The sequence below is a fragment of the Pituophis catenifer genome, unplaced genomic scaffold (genome assembly GCF_029215685.1).
Source record: "Pituophis catenifer annectens isolate HBS135680 unplaced genomic scaffold, rPitCat1.0.hap2 SCAF_10, whole genome shotgun sequence".
Lineage (NCBI taxonomy): Eukaryota > Metazoa > Chordata > Lepidosauria > Squamata > Colubridae > Pituophis > Pituophis catenifer.
The window spans coordinates 20,808,362-20,828,308 of record NW_027256890.1 but is presented as its reverse complement, the minus strand read 5'-3'; the positions used below and the strand labels follow the sequence as shown (position 1 = coordinate 20,828,308).

The window sequence follows — 19,947 nt, the reverse complement described above, 5'->3', positions numbered from 1 at the left end:
GATCCCCTTTCCCCCATCCCAAATTCTATTTCACAAAAGTTGAGAAGTCTGGCAAAGCGAGTTCAAGTTTCCTGGCACTGGGGGGGGGGGGGTTTGGGGGTGGCAAGGCTCAGCCCTTCCCCCTTTTCTTAAAAAAGGTGCGAAGTGGACGGTGAGGGCCGGAGGACTTTAATCGGACCGCTCTTCACCGAAGCTGTAGAATTCCCCCACTTTCCCCCTCCCCCCCCAAAAATATCCATCCACAGAAATCTCGGACACGAGAAGTGGCCCCTTTCCCAAGCTGATCCTTCCTGTGTTTCCAGTCGCCTTCGAGTGGGAATCCAGTCCTACGAAGCGCGAGATAGAAATACGGGCCCTTGGTAAGATTCAAGAATCAACCGGCACCCGCGGATACGGGAACCAAATTCTCGAAAGGATTCCCGGCGCCGTCCTACCTGCCCTGTTCACTTGCCCCTTTATTTGTCCGCTCTACCCTCCGTCCGGCCCTTGTGCTCCGTTGGCCCGGCGAGAACACCGACGGATCCTCCCCAAACTCTGAGCAGGGACGAGAGAATAATTCTAAATTTCGACCTCTCGTGGACGATCTGGGTATCATCTCGTTCTTTTAATCTGCGCTTCTAGCATCGGTGCGATTTGTAGAGTCGGGTCGGAGAGCCAAGCTCTGCGCGGCATGTCCGGATGAAGGTCGCGGCGAAGATAGACCTACTCGTACGGGTTGGACTGTCTCCTTCTCGCGATCCTCGAAAACTCGTTCGGGGACTCCCGGGCTGGAGATGGTGTCGTTGAACGTTTCAAGGGTAGTGTCCATCTCGTTGTAGGTCGAAGCCGCAGAGCCTTTCTCATTCTTTTCAGCTCCGGAGCTCGGTTTGGCGGTTTCTGAGATCGGGGTGGGTCTCTCCCCCTTTTTATCTGTCTCTGGAGGGGGGTCCTTCCATCCCATGGCTTGGGAGAGCTTGGCAAAGGGAGTCTTCCGCAGCATCTCCTGGCGGAAATCGTGATTGCTGTCTCGCGGATAATCCCTCCCGCCGAAGTCGGACAGGGAGCCCTTTCCGATCTTGGTGGCCTGAGGGTTGGTGCCGATATCGGCGGTGATGTTGGTGTAAAGCGGCAACAGCTCTTTGGACAGGAGCTTGTAGGAGAGGGAATTCATGCCGTCCTGGCTCCACGAACGGTACGTCCGAATCAGTAGATCGAACCTGGGAAGACAAAAGACGGAGAGAAGTCAGCACCCGTATCCAGAGGTGGGCTACTGGAGGTTCGCAGGGGTTTAGGAGAATCTCTAGCTAAGATTCTGTGCAGTTCGGAGAATCCCACTCCTGGCTGGCCCCACCCCGCCCCACCCCTACCAGGAGTCCCCACACGGCCCATTTTGGATGCAGGTAAGTGCAGGGTGTGTGAGGAGGCTCGAGGAGGGCGAAAAACAGACTTACCGGAAGTTCGGGAAGGCTGGAAATATTTCCGGCCTCCAGAGGGCCTCTGGAGCCTGGGGAGGCCGTTTTCGCCCTCCCGGAGGCTCGAGAAAGTCCTCTGGAGTCTGGGGAGGGCAAAAACGCACCCCCCCCCCGTGGTGCAGGAGGATGACTAGGCCACGCCCACCATGGCCACGCCTACCCATGGGCAGAGAACCCCTTGCTAAAATTTTTGAAGCCCACCCCCTGCCCGTATCTTAAAATGTTAATGTTGTTAATGTTAATTTTATTTATATACCGCCCTTCTCCCGAAGGACTCGGGGCGGTGTACAACCAATTTAAAAACATAAATATACAGACATTCAGACATTTTTCTGAAAAATCTTGCTAGGGCTTAAACCTGACCTTCTATGACGGGGATTCACACACACCAGAACTAAGCGGAGGAATGGGGTTAGCCGGGGTTTATTGCATCTATTGCAACTGGCCGCCTTTGCAGGGCCCTAAGGTACAAACTTAAGATAACGAGTGAACAATCTTGTGTAAGGACTTCCTGCAACATGGGAAATGAGTTGATTCGGGATTTTGCGTAACACGCTTTTTCCCCTTCCTGTGGTTAACCAGCTCGGCGGGCTGGGTTCCACAACCGGATAACAAAGCGGTCGGAAGGGACCTCGGGAGGTCTTCTAGTCCAACCCCCTGCTCAAGCTGAAAACCAAGAGCCTTGATAGTACAGGGGTTTAGTGCACCCTGTTATTAACACAGCTGCCTGCAATTTCTGCTGGTTCGAATCTCGCCAAGGCTCAAGGTTGACTCAGCCTTCCATCCTTTCTAAGGTAGGTGAAATGAGGACCCAGTTTGTGGGGGCAATAAGCTGACTTTGTATAAAAATATACAAAAGGATGAAGGCTATTGCTTAACGCATTGTAAGCCGCCCTGAGTCTCCGGAGAAGGGCGGCATATAAATCAAATTAAAAATAATAATAATAATAATAATAATAATAATAATAATAATAATAATAATAATAAAAAAAACCCTGTCCCATTTCAAACCAATAGCTGTCCAATCTCTTCTTAAAAACCTCCAGTGTTGAAACGCTCCCAACTTCTGGTGGCAAGCAGTTCCACTGGTTAATTGTCCTCCCTCCCTCCTCCTCCTCCTCTCTTTCTCCTTATCATTCCTTTTCTCTTTTTCTCTCTTTCTCATTCTCTTTCTCTCTTTCTCCCCTTCCCCTTCTCTCTCTCTCTCTCTCTCTCTCACACACACACGCACGCACGCACGCACACATCCCTTTATACTGACCTGTGTGGGTTCTGCTCGTTGCCTTGGTCGCCCTCGTGTTTCACCATTTTATAATGGCCGACGGACACCGGAGGCCGTAAAATCTTCATCCCTCGGAAGCGCACCCTGGAAAAATAGGATCCTGTTCCTTAACCTTGACAGCTTTTAAGATGGGTGGACTTCATTTCCCAGAATTCCCCAGCCAGCCTGCTTTTAAGAAGAGGGGACTTCGAGTCCCAGAATCCCTCAGGGGGCACAATTTAGGATAGGTGGACTTCATTTCCCAGAACCCCCCAGCCAGCCTTCTTTTAAGAGGGGACTTCAAGTCCCAGAATCCCCCAGCCAGCCTGCTTTTAAGAAGAGGGGACCTCAAGTCCCAGAATCCCTCAGGGGGCACAATTTAAGATAGGTGGACAATTTCCCAGAATCCCCCAGCCAGCCTGCTTTAAGAAGAGGGGACTTCAATTCCCAGAATCCCCTAGCCAGCCTGCTTTTAAGAAGAGGGGACCTCAAGTCCTAGAATCCCTCAGGGGGCACAATTTAAGATAGGTGTACTTCATTATCCAGAATCCCCCAGTCAGCCTGCTTTTAAGAAGAGGGGACTTCATTTCCCAGAATCCCTCAGGGGGCACAATTTAAGATGGGTGAGCTTCATTTCCCAGAATCCCCCAGCCAGCCTGCTTTAAAAAGAGGGGACTTCGAATCCCAGAATTCCCCAGCCGGCACAATTTAAGATGGGTGGAATTCATTTCCCAGAATCCCCCAGCCAGCCTGCTTTTAAGAAGAGGGGACTTCATTTCCCAGAATCCCTCAGGGGGCACAATTTAAGATGGGTGGACTTCATTTCCCAGAATCCCCCAGCCAGCCTGCTTTTAAGAAGAGGGGACTTCATTTCCCAGAATCCCTCAGGGGGCACAATTTAAGATGGGTGGACTTCATTTCCCAGAATCCCCCAGCCAGCCTGCTTTTAAGAAGAGGGGACTTCATTTCCCAGAATCCCTCAGGGGGCACAATTTAAGATGGGTGGAATTCATTTCCCAGAATCCCCCAGCCAGCCTGCTTTTAAGAAGAGGGGACTTCATTTCCCAGAATCCCTCAGGGGGCACAATTTAAGATGGGTGGAATTCATTTCCCAGAATCCCCCAGTCAGCCTGCTTTTAAGAAGAGGGGACTTCATTTCCCAGAATCCCTCAGGGGGCACAATTTAAGATGGGTGGACTTCATTTCCCAGAATCCCCCAGCCAGCCTTCTTTAAGAGGGGACTTCAATTCCCAGAATCCCCCAGCCAACATGCATCTATTTGAAGAGAACTATACAGGGAAGCTAAATGATTCACAAGGCATCTCTTAAATCAATCAAACACGACATGAATCAAAGCTAGCATCAATCCAAGAGGCTGTGGATTAGATCTTTTTTAAAAAAAAACAGTAGATCTTAAACCGATCGGCTCAATTTTCCCCGTTTCAAGTCTTGAATAAAATGAGGGGGCCCCCATTAAAAAATAAAAATAAAAATTACAGATTCTGTACTTTGACAATAGCCTGGAGTCTCGATTTCCAAATAAGCAATTAGAAATTCTAAATTGCTCTTCTCCTTCCCAAGAGACCTTTTTATTCCACCAGGCGGGCCTGGCCTAACTTTCTCCCTCTTTTTAAACAATTTTAATAATTTTAATATTTTTAATCCTCAAAGTTTAAATTTATTTTAAATTGATTGGGGTTTTAATTTGTCTGGGCCAAACTATTTAATTCGATTTTATTTCTGCTTTTTAAATTTTGTATATATGTATTTTATTGTTGGCGGTTCACCGCCCTGAGTCCTTCGGGAGTAGGGCGGTATATAAATCAAATAAAAGTAAAGTAAAGTAAAGTAAAGATGCCTGGCTTAGCTTCAGTTTAAGAGCCACCGTTTTAAAACGACGAAATATTTTTTTTTTTCTGAGCTAAAAAGGCAACGGCCAAGCCTCAAAACCATTTCGTCTGAAAGCATCGGAGGTTTTTCGTCCCATTTTTTTCCAAATGAAAACCTCAAAAAGGGCTCCAGTAGAGAACGTTTAGTTTGGCCTGCTTGGGAAATGAGAATTTTTCTGAACTTTTCCCATCCTCGTGGCTCAAATCAGGGAGCGAGTCCAGCAGCCTACAAGGACAGGTGGGAGGAGAATCTGGTTTTGAGGGTTGCTGAGATACCTTTTTTTTTAAAAAAAAAAAACTTACCTGGCTGGCACAGCCTCTAACTGTTACGTGGTGTGAAGGAAAATGAGCATGCAGAAGAGAGAAGTGAAGGTGAAGGAGAGGGAAGGAAGGAGAGAAATGAAAGGGAGGGAGGGAGGGAAGGAAAAATGGAGGAAGGAAAACAGGAAAGGAAAGACCGAGAAATAGATGGAGAACAGGGAGGGAGGGGAGGAAGAAGGAAGGAATTGGGAAGGAAGGAGAAATGGAGGAAGGAAGGAAGGAAAACGAGCTAGAAAGATAGGCAGAAGAGGGAGGGAGGGAAGGAAGAAGGAATTGTGAAGGCAAGTGAAATGCAGGAAGGAAAACAAGGACAGGAAAGAGCGAGAAAGAGACAGAGAACAGGAAGGAAGGAGAAATGGAGGAAGGAAAACAGAAGGACAGGAAAGAGGGAGAAAGAAAGAAACAGAATAGGGAGGAAGGAAAGGAAGGGAGGGAGGGAGGGAGAAATGAAGGAAAGAAGGAAAACGAGCAAGAAAGGGAGGGAGGGAGGGAGGAATTGTGAAGGAAAGTGAAATGGAGGAAGGAAAACAGAAGGAAAGGAAAGAGCGAGAAAGACGGAGAACAGGAAGAAAGGAAGGAGAAATGGAGGAAGGAATACAGAAGGAAAAGAAAGCGAGAAAGAGACGGAGAACAGAAAGGAAGAAGGAAGGAATTGTGAAGGAAAGTGAAATGGAGGAAGGAAAACAAGGAAAGAGCGAGAAAGAGATGGAGAACAGGAAGGAAGGAAAGAGAAATGGAGGAAGGAATACAGAAGGAAAAGAAAGAGCGAGAAAGAGACGGAGAACAGAAAGGAAGAAGGAAGTAAAACAAGGGAAGGAAAGAGCAAGAAAGACAGAGAACAGGAAGGAAGGAAAGGAAGGAAGGAAAACAAGGGAAGGGAAGAACGAGAAAGAGACGGAGTACAGGAAGGAAGAAATTGGGAAGGAAGAAGAAACGGAGAAAGGAAAACAGAAGGAAAGGAAAGAGTGAGAAAGAGACAGAGAACAGGAAGGAAGGAAGGAACATACGAATAAAGAAAAACAAGGAAAACAGAACAAGAGAAGGAGAACAGGAAGGAAGGGAGGTAGGAATAAGATAGAAAGAAGGAAAGAAAGCAGAGAAAAAAAAGAAAAAAAGAGATGATGATATGGTGGAAAGACGAAGACAGGTGCCACTCAAGTTGCAAAACTGAACATGAAGAATGGAAAAAACGCTGCACGCAGGAGAGTGAAAAGGAAGCCCACGTTACATACAAGGCGAGAGTCAACCAGACAACAGAGGTGATAACAGGACACAGAAACCATAAAAAAGTAAAAAAAAAAAAAAAAAAGAGAGACATACAGGCTGACAGATGTCCAAGAGATAACATTATTCTGAATGGAGCTAGCAAGAGTGTTTTACTGGCCGGATGCCTTTCCTGTCGCCAGGGCGGAGTTTTTATTTCAGCAGATAATATTCTCATTGTGCCGAGAGAGAGAAATATCTGCCTCTACCTCGGATCGAACTCGCAAGCCTCCCGATTGTGAGGCCAGAGCTCCACCTCTAGGCCACCGCACCACTCCCGACCACAACTGGAGTCCCGAATTTCTGTTGCTAAGCGAGACAGTTGTGAAGTGAGTTTGGCCCCCTTTTACGACCTTTCCCGTCACGACGGAGAAGCCGATCACTCCGGTTGTTCAGTTAGTAACATGTTGGTAAGCGAATCCGGCTTCGCCAAAGGGGATTCACTACAACTGTCATCCATACAAATCCTATTCGCCCAGCGTCCAAATTTTGATGGGGAATGCTGCAACTGTTGTCGCGGCAACAGTCCCTAAATGAACAGTTTTAAGTCAAGGACTACCGATCAGAGGCAGGGATGGGGAAGAAGGTCAGCCAGGAACTCACCTCATGGCGATGTCGTCGTCCTCACCCCCCCAGCCCCAGTACTGGTTCGGGAAACCATTAATCTTCATATACTGGTCTGGGGTCAAGGCCGAAACCCCACCGAAATATTGGAAATACGGGAGCCTGGAAACAGAGAGCAACAGGGTTTCCGTGAGGCATTCTGCGAGCATCGTTAAGTGTGAAAAGGGTTCCTAAATCCCCTTTTTTTCCCCCAATGCCGTTGTGACTCCGGTCACTAAACGAAACTGCTGTAAATCGAGGACTTCCTGTAGATGACAGGAGCGGCAGGTAAATTCCCCCTCCCCCCCAGGCCTTCTCCCTCACTTGTATTTGAATTTATTCATGGCCACGGAGACGTGTTTCGGGTTCCAGCGGTCGCAAACGTAGAGATTGTGGTCGTTCTCGGGGATGAGATCCACGTCGTGAAGGAAAAGGCAGTTCCACTCTTCGTCCTTCAGCGCTTCCTTCACCCCGACGTTGAGAAGTTTGGCCCGGTTAAACGTGGCGTTCCCGGCCTGCGGGGGAAAAAAAGAGACAAACCACGATCGGTGGAAGGATCCGCAACGTAAAACCTAAATCGCTAAAACTTCATTAAAAAAATCCCGAAAAGTCCCAACGGCCTAAACCCTGCAGCTAATCTGGTGGAGAATTGCTTTGGAGGGAAAGTATAAAAGGAGGCAGCGGGGGTAAGGGCTGAGTCAGACTGCGGGAAGACTTGGAAGGGAGAAGAGAAGAGAAGAGAAGAGAAGAGAAGAGAAGAGAAGAGAAGAGAAGAGAAGAGAAGAGAAAAGAAAAGAGTAGAAGAGACCAGAAGAGAGAAAAGAGGGAAGAAACCGGAGAGGAGTGGAGAGGAGAGACGAGACATCAGAAGAGAGAAAAGAGGGAAGAAACCAGAGAGGAGAGGAGAGGAGAGAAACCAGAAGAGAGAAAAGAGGGAAGAAACCAGAGAGGAGAGGAGAGGAGAGGAGAGGAGAGGAGAGGAGAGGAGAGGAGAGGAGAGGAGAGACGAGACACCAGAAGAGAGAAAAGAGGGAAGAAACCAGAGAGGAGAGGAGAGGAGAAGAGAGGAGAGGAGAGGAGAGAAACCAGAAGAGAGAAAAGAGGGAAGAAACAAGAGAAGAGAAGAGAAGAGAAGAGAGGAGAGGAGAGGAGAGATGAGACACCAGAAGAGAGAAAAGAGGGAAGAAACCAGAGAGGAGAGGAGAGGAGAGGAGAGAAACCAGAAGAGAGAAAAGAGGGAAGAAACCAGAGAAGAGAGGAGAGGAGAGGAGAGGAGAGGAGAGATGAGACACCAGAAGAGAGAAAAGAGGGAAGAAACCGGAGAGGAGAGGTGAGGAGAGGAGAGGAACCAGAAGAGAGAAAAGAGGGAAGAAACCAGAGAGGAGAGGAGAGGAGAGGAGAGGAGAGGAGAGGAGAGGAGAGGAGAGGAGAGGAGAGGAGAGGAGAGGAGAGGAGAATTAAACAAGAGTTGGGAGGGACCTTGCAGGTCATCTAGTCCAACCCCGTTCCAAGAAGAGGATGAAAGAAAGAGCAATATACTTAAAGAGCTTCCCCCCCACCCCAAGGGGAGCGGGGGGGAAAGGGCAAAGTCACCAACTTTGCCAACAAATAAAGTCACCAAATCCTGGCAGAGAATACAAATAGATTAGAAAAGCTGCTGGAGGACCAGACAGAAGACTGCGAACACTTCTTGGATTGGCATTTCGCCAGCAGGAAGATAGGCGTGCCTGTATTCTAACTGTGGACGCCAAGGAAAAACAAAATATAGTTGCCCAATTTATATAGCGGCCCATCCCACAAACGGGTGGCTCTGGGTAGCATGTCATGAATGAAGAACCAAAAAAAATAATAATAATATTCCTTCTATTTATACGTATTTATTTCCGTTGACCCATGCGCCTTCATGAAAATTAATCTTTTAATTTAGGACCACGGATAAGCCCCGAATTTATCTTGCTCAATGAGGAATTGATTGGAGTTTTGCCCCGTTTCATTTTTTTCTTGCCGCATTTCTTAAGCGAATCGGTGCAACTGTTAAATGATTGCATTTATCTGCCACCGCTTCATTTTTTTTTAAATTTGATTTATATGCCACCCTTCTCCGGAGACTCAGGGCGGCTTACAATGCGCTAAGCAATAGCCTTCATACTTTTGTATATTTTATACAAAGTCAGCTTATTGCCCCCACAAACTGGGTCCTCAATTTACCTACCTTAGAAAGGATGGAAGGCTGAGTCAACCTTGAGCCTGGCGAGATTCGAACTTACTTTAACTGCAGACAGCTGGTGTTAAATTACAGTGCTTAGTCTGTTGAGCTATCCAGGCTTCATAAGAAAATGACTTCCTTCCTAAGAGTAACAGAGCTAGAAGGGACCTTGGAGGTCATCTAGTCCAACCACCTTTCACACAGGAGACCTCTACTAGGGATTCGAACCGCCGAACTGCGAAACTGATCGACGAGCTCAGGGTCTTAGCCACTGAGCCACCTAGTCAATTCCTGGCCTAAACCACGCGTTCCTGCTTTTTTTGTATCTATGTACCTGGTGCACGATATAAATTCCGTAATGGAGCTGTTGGCGCTGGAGGAAAGGGTGCAGGTAGTACAACAGGTGTCTCAGGTGAGTCTCTCGGTTGCGGTGGGGGATGATGATGGCCGTGCGGGAACGGGACTCGCAGTTGAAAGGATGGTACCTCCCACCTAATTTGACGGCCGGGTTTTTCTGCTGGATCTGTTTCAGTGTGGGCACCTGGCTGAAACTCACGATCAAAGGACCAACTAAAGGGAGGAAGGAGAAGAGGGGGGGGGAAAGAAAAAGAAAAGAGAAAGGAAGGAAAGAAAAAGGGAAGAAAGAAAGAAAGAAAAGAAGGGAGAAGGGAAGAAGAGGAAAAAAAGGAAGGAAGGAAGGAAAAAGGGAAGAAAGAAGGGAGAAGGGAAGAAGACAAAAAAGAAGAAGGGAAGAAGAGATAAAAAGAAGGAAGAAGGGAAGAAAAAGCAAAGGAAGGGAGAAAGGAAGAGGAGAAAAAGGAAGGAAGAAAGGGAAGGAAGAGAGGGAAGAAGAGAAAAAAGGAAGGAAGGAAAAAGGGAAGAAAAAGAAGGGAGGGAGAACGGGAGAAGACAAAGAAGAAGGAAGGAAAAAGGGAAGAAAGAAAGAAGTAAAGGAAGTGAGAAGGGAGGAAGAGAAAAAGGAAGGAAAAATGGAAGAAAAAGAAGGGAGGGAGGAGGGAAGGAGAAAAAAGAAGGAAGGAAAAAGGGAAGAAAGAAAGAACGGAAGGGAGAAGGGAAGAAGAGAAAAAAGGAAGGAAGGAAGGAAAAAGGGAAGAAAGGAGAAGGGAAGAAGAGGAAAAAGGAAGGAAAAAGGGGAGGAAGGGAAGGAAGGGAGAAAGGAAGAAGAGGAAAAAGAAGGAAGAAGGGAAGGAATAAGGGAAGAAGAGATAAAAAGAAGGAAGAAGGGAAGGAAGAAAGGGAAGGAAGAGAGAAGGGAAGAAGAGAAAAAAGGAAGGAAGGAAAAAGGGAAGAAAGAAAGAAGGAAGGGAGGAGGGAAGAAGACAAAAAAGAAGGAAGGAAAAAGGGAAGAAAGAAAGAAGTAAAGGAAGTGAGAAGGGAGGAAGAGAAAAAGGAAGGAAACAGGGAAGAAAGAAAGGAGGGAGGAGGGAAGGAGAAAAAAGAAGAAAGGAAAAGGGAAGAAAGAAAGAAGGGAAGGGAGAAGGGAAGAAGAGAAAAAGGAACAAGAGAAGGAAGGGAGAAGGAAAGAAAAAGAAGGGAAGAGGAGAAAGAGGGGAGAAAGGAAGAAAAAGATATATGTATATGTATACACACACACACAAAATGTAGATTATATATGTAACCGATAACATATATGTATATGTATATTCAGTCCCTCATTCATTATTCAATATTCTGTAGTTTTTTTTTTTATTTGATTTATATGCCGCCCTTCTCCGGAGATTCAGGGCGGCTTATAATGCGCTAAGCAATAGCCTTCATACTTTTGTATATTTTATACAAAGTCAGCTTATTGCCCCCACAAACCGGGTCCTCATTTAACCGACCTTAGAAAGGATGGAAGGCTGAGTCAACCTTGAGCCTTGGTGAGATTCGAACTTACGGTAATTGCAGGCAGCTGGTGTTAATCACAATGCTTTTAGTCTGCTGAGCCACCAGGCCCCTGAGATAGTTGCCCATCTCAGCCAAATATTATCTCTCGATTGCATGGCACATTCACATCCCGTTGCAGGAAAAAAGGAAGACGAGTAAAATGCAAAAACATAGAATATAAAATCTGTAACCTTAACAGAAAGGTGAAGAGGAAGATTGACATGATAACATCTTCCAATATTTGAGGGGGGGGTCAAATATTGTTCTCCAAAGCCCCTGACGGCAGGACAAGAAGCAACGGGTGGAAACTAATCAAGGAGAGAAGCAACCTTAGAACTAAGGAGGAATTTCCTGACAGCGAGAACAATTAACCAGTGGAACAGCCTGCCACCAGAAGTTGTGAATGCTCCCACACTGGAAGTTTTTAAGAAGATGTTGGATAACCCATTTGTCCATCATGGTATCGATCTCCTGCTTGAGTAAGGGCTGGATGAGAAGACCTCCGAGGTCCCTTCCGACTCTTGTTATTTTGCTATTGCAACTCCTAATTAACATTTGATTTCTCTCTTTTCCCCACTCTTATCCCGTTTCACGGACCAAATCTTTCAAGTTTCTCGCTGCAAGCTCGGAAGCGTCCCTTAGGCAGGGGGTCTCCAACCGCATCTCGACTCCCAGAATTCCTCAGCCAGCCATGCTGGCTGGGGAATTCTGGAAGTTGAAGTCCATCCGTCTTAAAAGTTGCCAAGGTGAGAAGAGACGAGACGAGACGAGACGAGACGAGAAGAGAAGAGAAGAGAAAAAAGAGAAGAGAAGAGAAGAGAAGAGAAGAGAAGAGAAGAGAAGAGAAGAGAAGTTTGGAATGGAATGGAATGGAATGGAATGGAATAGAATAGAATAGAATAGAATAGAATAGAATAGAATAGAATAGAATAGAATAGAATATAGAATATAGAATATAGAATAATGGAATGAATAGAATAGGATAGAATATAGAATATAGAATAATGGAATGGAATGAATAGAATAGAATTAGAGCAGAATAGAATAGAATAGAATAGAATAGAATAGAATAGAATAGAATAGAATAGAATAGAATAGAATAGAATAAGAGCAGAATAGGATAGGATAGGATAGGATAGGATAGGATAGGATAGGATAGGATAGAATTAGAGCAGAACAGAACAGAACAGAACAGAATAGAATAAGAGCAGAATAGAATAGAACAGAATAAGAGCAGAATAGAATAGAATAGAATAGAATAGAATAAGAGCAGAATAGAATAGAACAGAATAAGAGCAGAATAGAATAGAATAGAATAGAATAGAATAAGAGCAGAATAGAATAGAATAGAATAAGAGCAGAATAGAATAGAATAGAATAGAATAGAATAGAATAGAATAGAATAGAATAGAATAGAATAGAATAGAATAGAATAGAATAGAAAAGTTGGAAGGGACCCTGGAGGTCTTCTAGTCCAACCCCCGCTTGCTCAAGGAAGGGACCCTCTACCATGCGAGACAAGTCCAGCCTTTTCTTAAAAACGTCCAGCATTCACGACATCTGGTGGCAAGTCGTCCCACTGATTAATTGTTCTCACCATCGGGAAATGTCTCCTTAAGAATTCCCTGCGGCCTTCGTACCCCCCAACGCTGGGCATGCCGAGAGATTTGGGGGGGGGGGGGGAGGGACCCCGAAGGCAGGAAGGCTTGGACTCACTCAGGTACGGCGACCGATCGGGGCAGAACGGCAAGGGCCTGCTGGTGCTGGGACGAGCCGGCAGCTGGAAGACCAGGCTGAGGTTGGTGTAGACATCGTGCCGGCGGGAATAGTCGAAGGAAGGGCTGGTGTCGCGGCCGAAGATGGACGCCAGGTTGCGGAAGCCGCCGAAGGAAAAGTAGGCCATGAAGAGAAACTGGAAACCGATCAGGAGTGCCAAGGTGCAGGGCCGGTCCAGGAATCTGCGGAGCATGGCGCTGGGAGCATCGGATCTTGTGCCGCCACGGGGTTCTGCAGCGGGGAGAGGAAGGGCGAGAAACGGCCCATCTCAAAGCAGATCGTCCTTCGATTTCCATCCTGCTTCTCCCCTCCCTCCTCCTTTTCCACAACAACAACCCTGCGAGGTGGGGCCGGTCGGGTCCAAAGTCACCCAGCGGACTCGGCGTCGTTCCTAGCAGTCCCAAAGTAATCAGCCTGCCTATTTGTCTGAAGTGGTGTGGGGTTTCCTGCCTAAGCAGGGGGTTGGACTAGAAGACCTCCAAGGTCCCTTCCAACTCTGTAATTCAATTCTATTCTACTCTGTTTTACTCTATTCTATTTTATTCTATTCTATTCTATTCTATTCTATTCTAAATCTTATTCTATTCTATTCCAAAATTCTATTTTATTCTATTCTATTCCAAAATTCTATTCCAAAATTCTATTCTATTCTATTCTATTCTATTCTATTCTATTCTATTCTATTCTATTCTATTCTATTCTATATATATAATCTTTCCTTCCTCCCTTTAGTTGGTAAAGTTAGTATACTATCAACTTTACCAACTAAAGGGAAGGAAGGAAGGAAAGAAAAAGAAAACAAAAAGAAGGAAGAATGGGAGAAGAAAGGAAGAAGAGAATATATAGAAAGCATTAGAAAGCAGATATATTTGAGTCAATGCTCAGGAATGCTAAAGGGAAGGAAGGAAGGAAAGAAAAAAAACAAAAAGAAGGAAGAATGGGAGAAGAAAGGAAGAAGAGAATATATAGAAAGCATTAGAAAGCAGATATATTTGAGTCAATGCTCAGGAATGCTAAAGGGAGGAAGGAAAGAAAGAAAAAGAAAACAAAAGAAGGGGAGAAGAAAGGAAGAAGAGAATATATAGAAAGCATTAGAAAGCAGATATATTTGAGTCAATGCTCGGGAATGCTAAAGGGAGGAAGGAAAGAAAGAAAAAGAAAACAGAAAAAAGAAGGGGAGAAGAAAGGAAGAATAGAATATATAGAAAGCATTAGAAAGCAGATATATTTGCTCAGGAATGCTAAAGGGAAGAAGGAAAGAAGGAAAGAAAGAAAAAGAAAACAGAAAAAAAAGAAGGGGAGAAGAAAGGAAGAATAGAATATATAGGAAGCATTAGAAAGCAGATATATTTGCTCAGGAATGCTAAAGGGAGGAAGGAAAGAAGGAAAGAAAGAAAAAGAAAACAGAAAAAAAAGAAGGGGAGAAGAAAGGAAGAAGAGAATATATAGGAAGCATTAGAAAGCAGATATATTTGAGTCAATGCTCAGGAATGCTAAAAGGAGGAAGGAAAGAAAGAAAAAGAAAACAGAAAAAAAAGAAGAAGGGGAGAAGAAAGGAAGAATAGAATATATAGAAAGCATTAGAAAGCAGATATATTTGAGTCAACGCTCAGGAATGTAGGACGTCAGCAATTCCTGCTTGGTGTGTGGATTTGCTAAGTTTCTAGTCCTCAACTCCCAAGTTGAGGACTAGAAAGTTAAAAAAAATTCCACCCCAGCTTTATTCTGGGCTCCCAATACGCTGCAAATATCCAAACTCATGGATCGGCCAGCTCATAAAATGCCATCATTCATAGCCTTTTTTTTTTTTTTTAAAGTATTATTAATTTACAAAGCTGATCTGACCGTCCCGGCCTCAGGCGAAATGCAGGTTTTTAAATGCCCTGTTAATTAGCGAAAACCGGTTCCTTGTTTCCTCGTACAGCAAATTCTGAATTTCTTATTTCAATCCGCCCAAAAAGTCCCTGTATTAGCAAGCAATCCCCAGCAGATGATAATAATAAAAATAATAACAGCAATAATAACACCAAAACCACCACAAGAATTTAGCTATTAAATACAGGCAGTTCTCAACTTAAATACAGGCAGTTCTTAACTATTAAACACAGGCAGTTCATTTAGTGACCGTAAGAAGTTAGAACGGCACTGAAAAAGTGTCTTATTTCCGCTTTTCATACTTACGACCGTTGGGGCATCCCCGTGCGATTCACTTAGCGACTGGGTCAAGAAAAGGTCGTAAAAATGGGGCAAAACTCACTCAACAAAATGGCTGACAGAAAATTTGGGTTTAACTGCGGTCGTAAATTGAGGATTAGCTGTATATGCAATCTGCTTATAGGGGCAGGCTGCAAAATTTCCCAAATTTTTATTGTGAAATCCGTGTGGGAGGATAGGGTCACGGGAAAGGCCTTATCCATCTAATAAATCCAAATTAAATTAAATAAACAGACAACAGGCTTCAGACAACAATTCTGCCCCATTTCAGCTCCGGATTCCGGATATAGGTTTGGAAAAACTGGGATTAATCTCGGATGGCGGTTTCCAGCAGATGAGCCTTAAATCCAGATTATTCCAATAAGGCTGCAAGCGAAGGACAGAATTAGGGAAAATAATCACATCTGCTTTCCTGAACGGACATCAGAAATGGCTTCCAGATGAGAACATATAGAGATAATCAGAATCAGATTAATGATTAATCTGGAAGGGACTTTAAGAGGTCTTCTAATCCAGCCCCCTGTTCCAGCAGGAGACCCTATACAGTCCTCAATTTACGACCAGAAACGAGCCCAACGTTTTCCGTGCCAAGGGAGACCATCGGTTAAGTGATTTTTTTCCTCTCATTTTACGGCCTCTCTTGCCACCGTTGTTAAGCGAATCGCTGCCGTTTGTTTAAGTCAGTCACGCCGTTGTTAAGTGAATCGGTCTTCCCTATTGACTTGGCTGGTCGGAAGGTAGCAAAAGGGGATCGTGGGACTTCCCCCCACCTCCGGGAACCGTCGTAAGTATGAATCAGTTGCCAAGCGCCCGAATTCCGATCACGTGATCGCCGCCATAGTCGTTAAGTGTGAAAAAAACACTAGGGCCCCTGTAACTTTGAATGGTGACTAAACGAACCGTCGTAAAGCAAGAACTATCTGTAATCCCTATTTTTTTTTTTTTTTTGCTTCTCTCTCCAAATTTCCTTCCTTTGCTTCCCGGACCCCCAAAATCGCGAGATCGGAGCCGAAGAGCCCTGTGTCACACCGAAGCTGGCACGCTTGATACCCCATTTCACGGAGGGAGGGGATGGGGGTTCAAAACCGGGAAGGTGGAATGAATGGATGTGGGGAGGGGGGGGCTTTTTCCTCCCTTCTGCTCCCCCGTTAAACGCCCCCACGTCGAAATGGGGGAAAAGCAGGAAAAAATAAGGATATTTACAGGTAATATCGACTTAACAACAGTTACACTTCCAATCCTGGTTTAACCATCCAGGGCAGTCCCCGGTAACGTAGGTTGGAAGGGATCTTGGGAGGTCATCTAATCCAACCCCTATGCGCACGCTGGAGACCTCAACGAGCTCAGCATCGTAGCCACTGAGCCACCTCGTCAGGCTGGCAAGCTTAAACACCCATCCTAACCACCATCCCCAACCCCCAAATCGTGGCTTGCAAAAAGTCCAGAGGCCTCTGTCCTGTGAATGCAGCCAGGAAAGAGGGGGGGGGAAAGAAACCCCCTTTGCACAGATTCCCCCCACCCCCCCACCTCCCTTCCCCCTAAATCTCTTGCAAAGGATGCTTATTTGGGTGGGAAACACCTGGGAAAATGGAGGGGGGGGCTTTGCTTCTCCAGCTACATATAATAACCCAGGATCGGCTTGGTTTCCCACGCCCGGCTGTCTTGATTGCAGCTCCTCTCCCTGACCCCCCCAAAGGGGATCGCAGCACCCATCATCCCCAGCCAAGCCGGCAATCCCCGGGCAGGTTTGCAAAAAAAAAAAAAAAGATTGCACAGCTTAGCTTGTTTTGCAAGCAAGGGAGGCCGCTGCAAGGGAGGAAGCCTGGGGAAAGAGGGGGGGGGACACCCAAGGCTGCACCCCAAGAAGCCAACACCCAGACCCGGGTTACCTGAACGTGGGAAAGGAGCCCGGATCTCAGCCACGCCTCGGGACCTGCATCTTCCCCGCTGCTTCTGCTGCCATCATCACCACCTTCCGCAGGTACAGCTTCTCCGGAGGGGCGGGGCCACAGGGAGAGCAGGGCTTGTGACGTCAGACAAAGGGGGCTGGGCCATCCCCTTCTCGACCCCGCCCCTTAAAGCGCACTTCATTGCACAAGGGATTTTTTTTTTTAAAAAAAATATGATTATGATGATGAGGTTTTATTCATTAAACATGAAACTCGGGCAACTGAACATTTAAAAATGCATCCCAAGTACCATTGACTGGGGCTAATGGTTGATAGGGGTTGCTGCCAACGTCCTAGGGATCAACCAAGGAGCTTCTTAAGATGACGATGATGATGATGATGATGATGATGATGATCAAGACGTGGCTCTTTCATCAATTGGACTGACCCGTCTAGGGGCTTTGACATTGTAATAATTTTAATTCATTTTAATTGGATTTTAATTCACATTTAAATTTAAACTGTTGGATTTTATTCTTTGTAAGCCGCCCTGAGTCCTTCGGGAGAAGGGCGGCATATAAATTGCATAAAATAAAATAAAATAAATAAGTAAATTATTATTATTATTATTATTATTATTATTATTATTATTATTATTATTATTTACTTTATTCATCATCATCATTATTATTTACTTTATTCATTAAACATGAAACTCAGTCAACCGAACATTTAAAAATGCATCACAAATATCATTGACTGGCTCTATTATTATTATTATTATTATTATTATTATTATTATTATTATTATTATTATTATTATTATTTACTTTATTCATTAAACATGAAACTCAGTCAACTGAACATTTAAAAATGCATCACAAATATCATTGACTGGCTCTATTATTATTATTATTATTATTATTATTATTTACTTTATTCATTAAACATGAAACTCAGTCAACTGAACATTTAAAAATGCATCACAAATATCATTGACTGGCTCTATTATTATTATTATTATTATTATTATTATTTACTTTATTCATTAAACATGAAACTCAGTCAACTGGACATTTAAAAATGCATCACAAATACCATTCACTGCCTCTATTATTATTATTATTGGTTAATCTTTAGTGAGATTCACAGCCTTTGAGGCTGGTTAATAGCTCAGCAGCTCGAGTCCTAACCAAGGACCTAGGAACTGTTAAGGTGTCGTCGGAGGATGTAAGCTGTTCCGAGTAAGGTGGTTTTTTGTAGAGTCAAAATGTTCAAGTCCGGTAAATTTAGAATTTCTAATTTATTTATTTGTTTATTTTATTATTATTATTATTATTATTATTATTATTATTATTATTATTATTATTATTAAGAGCCTTGGTGGTGCAGCGGACTAAGTACTGTTATGTAGCACTTAGCTGCCAGCTGCCTGCAATTAGCGGGAGTTCAAATCTCACCAGGCTCAAGGTCGACTCAGCCTTCCATCCTTCCGAGGTAGGTAAAATGAGAACCCGGATTGTGGGGGCAATAAGCTGACTTTGTATAAAAAAGAACACCGCTTAGGTGGGGCCCGAAAGCCCTACTAAGCAGGTATAAACAAAAGAATGAAGGTTATTGCTATAAGTGCATTGTAAGCCACCCTGAGTCTTCAGAGGAGGGCGACATATAAATTGAACTAATAAATAAATACATTATTATTATTATTATTACTACTACTACTACTAAGGCAACTGGACTTTCTGGTTATTCTTTGAAGAAGAAGAAATAACCCAACCTGTCAAACCAGTTTGCTTATTGCTTAGGAAATGGGTGGAAGGAGAAGCCGCCACATTTATTGCATCATTTGGGGTGAGAAGATCAGCCCTAAACATTGTATAAATAATAAAAATAAATAGGAAGCTTCCTGCCGAGAGTAGTAGGAATTAAGAGAAATTCCTAATTTTATTTTGAATTTTATTATACATTTTTTTCTTTAAAGTACATAAGTGCTTAATAAACAGTGTATTGTCTGGATCAATTTACTTCTGCAATACTACTACTACTAATAATAATTATGTTCAATTGACTGAGTTTCATGTTTAATGAATAAAGTATATATAATAATAATTGTATTAATAATACTAATGTTTGCTTATGTATTATCCAATTCTTGCATCCTTTGCTTATACACATCAGTGATCTTTTAACTTCCAATTTCTAACTCTTTTATCTAACCATCGATAAAACAAATCCCATGTTAAAAAGCATTCCGTTTCTTCCTTATCTTTTAGGATCGCCAGTCTATCCATCTCCGCACATTCTCATATTTTTCTAATTATACTCTCATCTGTAGGTGTATCCCCATTTTTCCCAAAATACAATTCTTGCAGCTGTCAACATATGTATTATTAAAAATGCAATCCCTTTATGGTAGTTTTTTCTGGTAATATACCTAAAAAAAGAAAAAAGAAAAACCAGAAAGAGAAATTCCTAATTTTGTATCCGTGGGCAGTTTGTGTGTGTATGTGTAAGCAGTGGATTCCCATCCTTGGTTGAAAATGCTGCCTTGTCGATTGCATAAAAGGAATCAAATTGGAAGCTTCCCGTGAATTGAAGTTAGAAATGGAGAGGAAATTCCCCGTTTTGAACCCAGGGCAGCAAGGAAAGTTGCAGATTTCCAGGTTTTTGTTTTTTTTTAATTGAAGATTTTGCTGCAGAACTGAGGTTTTTTTTTTTTATTGTTTTGCTTTCCTTTTGTCAGTGGTGGATTTGCTTTAATGCCGGGCAAGATGACCGAGGGAAGGAATGAATGAATGAGCGAATGAATGAATGAACGAATGAATATTTCCAATTTCTAGGAAAAGCTCATCCCATCCAATGAAAAGGGGGGGGAAACATCTGCATCCCTGCAGATGTTGTAGCTCTCCTCCCACCCAGGATTGTTTATTTATTTATTTATTTATTTATTAGATTTTTATACCGCCCCCTCTCCCGAAGGACTCGGGGCGGTGCACAGCCAAAAGTTAAAAACATACAATATAAACTATTAAAATACGTTTAAAACAGAATTAAATCTACAATGGCTCCCCAATTTAAAATGCCTTACCCATACCCCTATAAAAAGACGAATTTAAAATTTAAAAATTTAAAATTCCCACATTTAAAAAGGGGGAAGATTTAGGCCAGGCCAGCTTGATAAAAT

At 43.9% G+C, this 19,947-nt stretch overlaps 1 protein-coding gene across 1 annotated transcript; it reads right to left on the bottom strand.

Annotated features, from left to right (window-relative positions):
• Nucleotides 1–273: 273 nt before the first annotated feature.
• On the bottom strand, nt 274–12,880 carry B4GALT3 (beta-1,4-galactosyltransferase 3). Its single transcript, XM_070950675.1, has 6 exons — nt 12,601–12,880; nt 9,329–9,564; nt 7,113–7,303; nt 6,789–6,911; nt 2,713–2,817; nt 274–1,196 (listed from the first exon to the last, which is right to left on the bottom strand). The coding sequence occupies exons 1-6, from the start codon at nt 12,851–12,853 to the stop codon at nt 605–607; spliced, it is 1,500 nt and encodes a 499-aa protein (XP_070806776.1). The 5' UTR covers nt 12,854–12,880; the 3' UTR covers nt 274–604.
• Between the last annotated feature and the right edge of the window lie 7,067 nt (nt 12,881–19,947).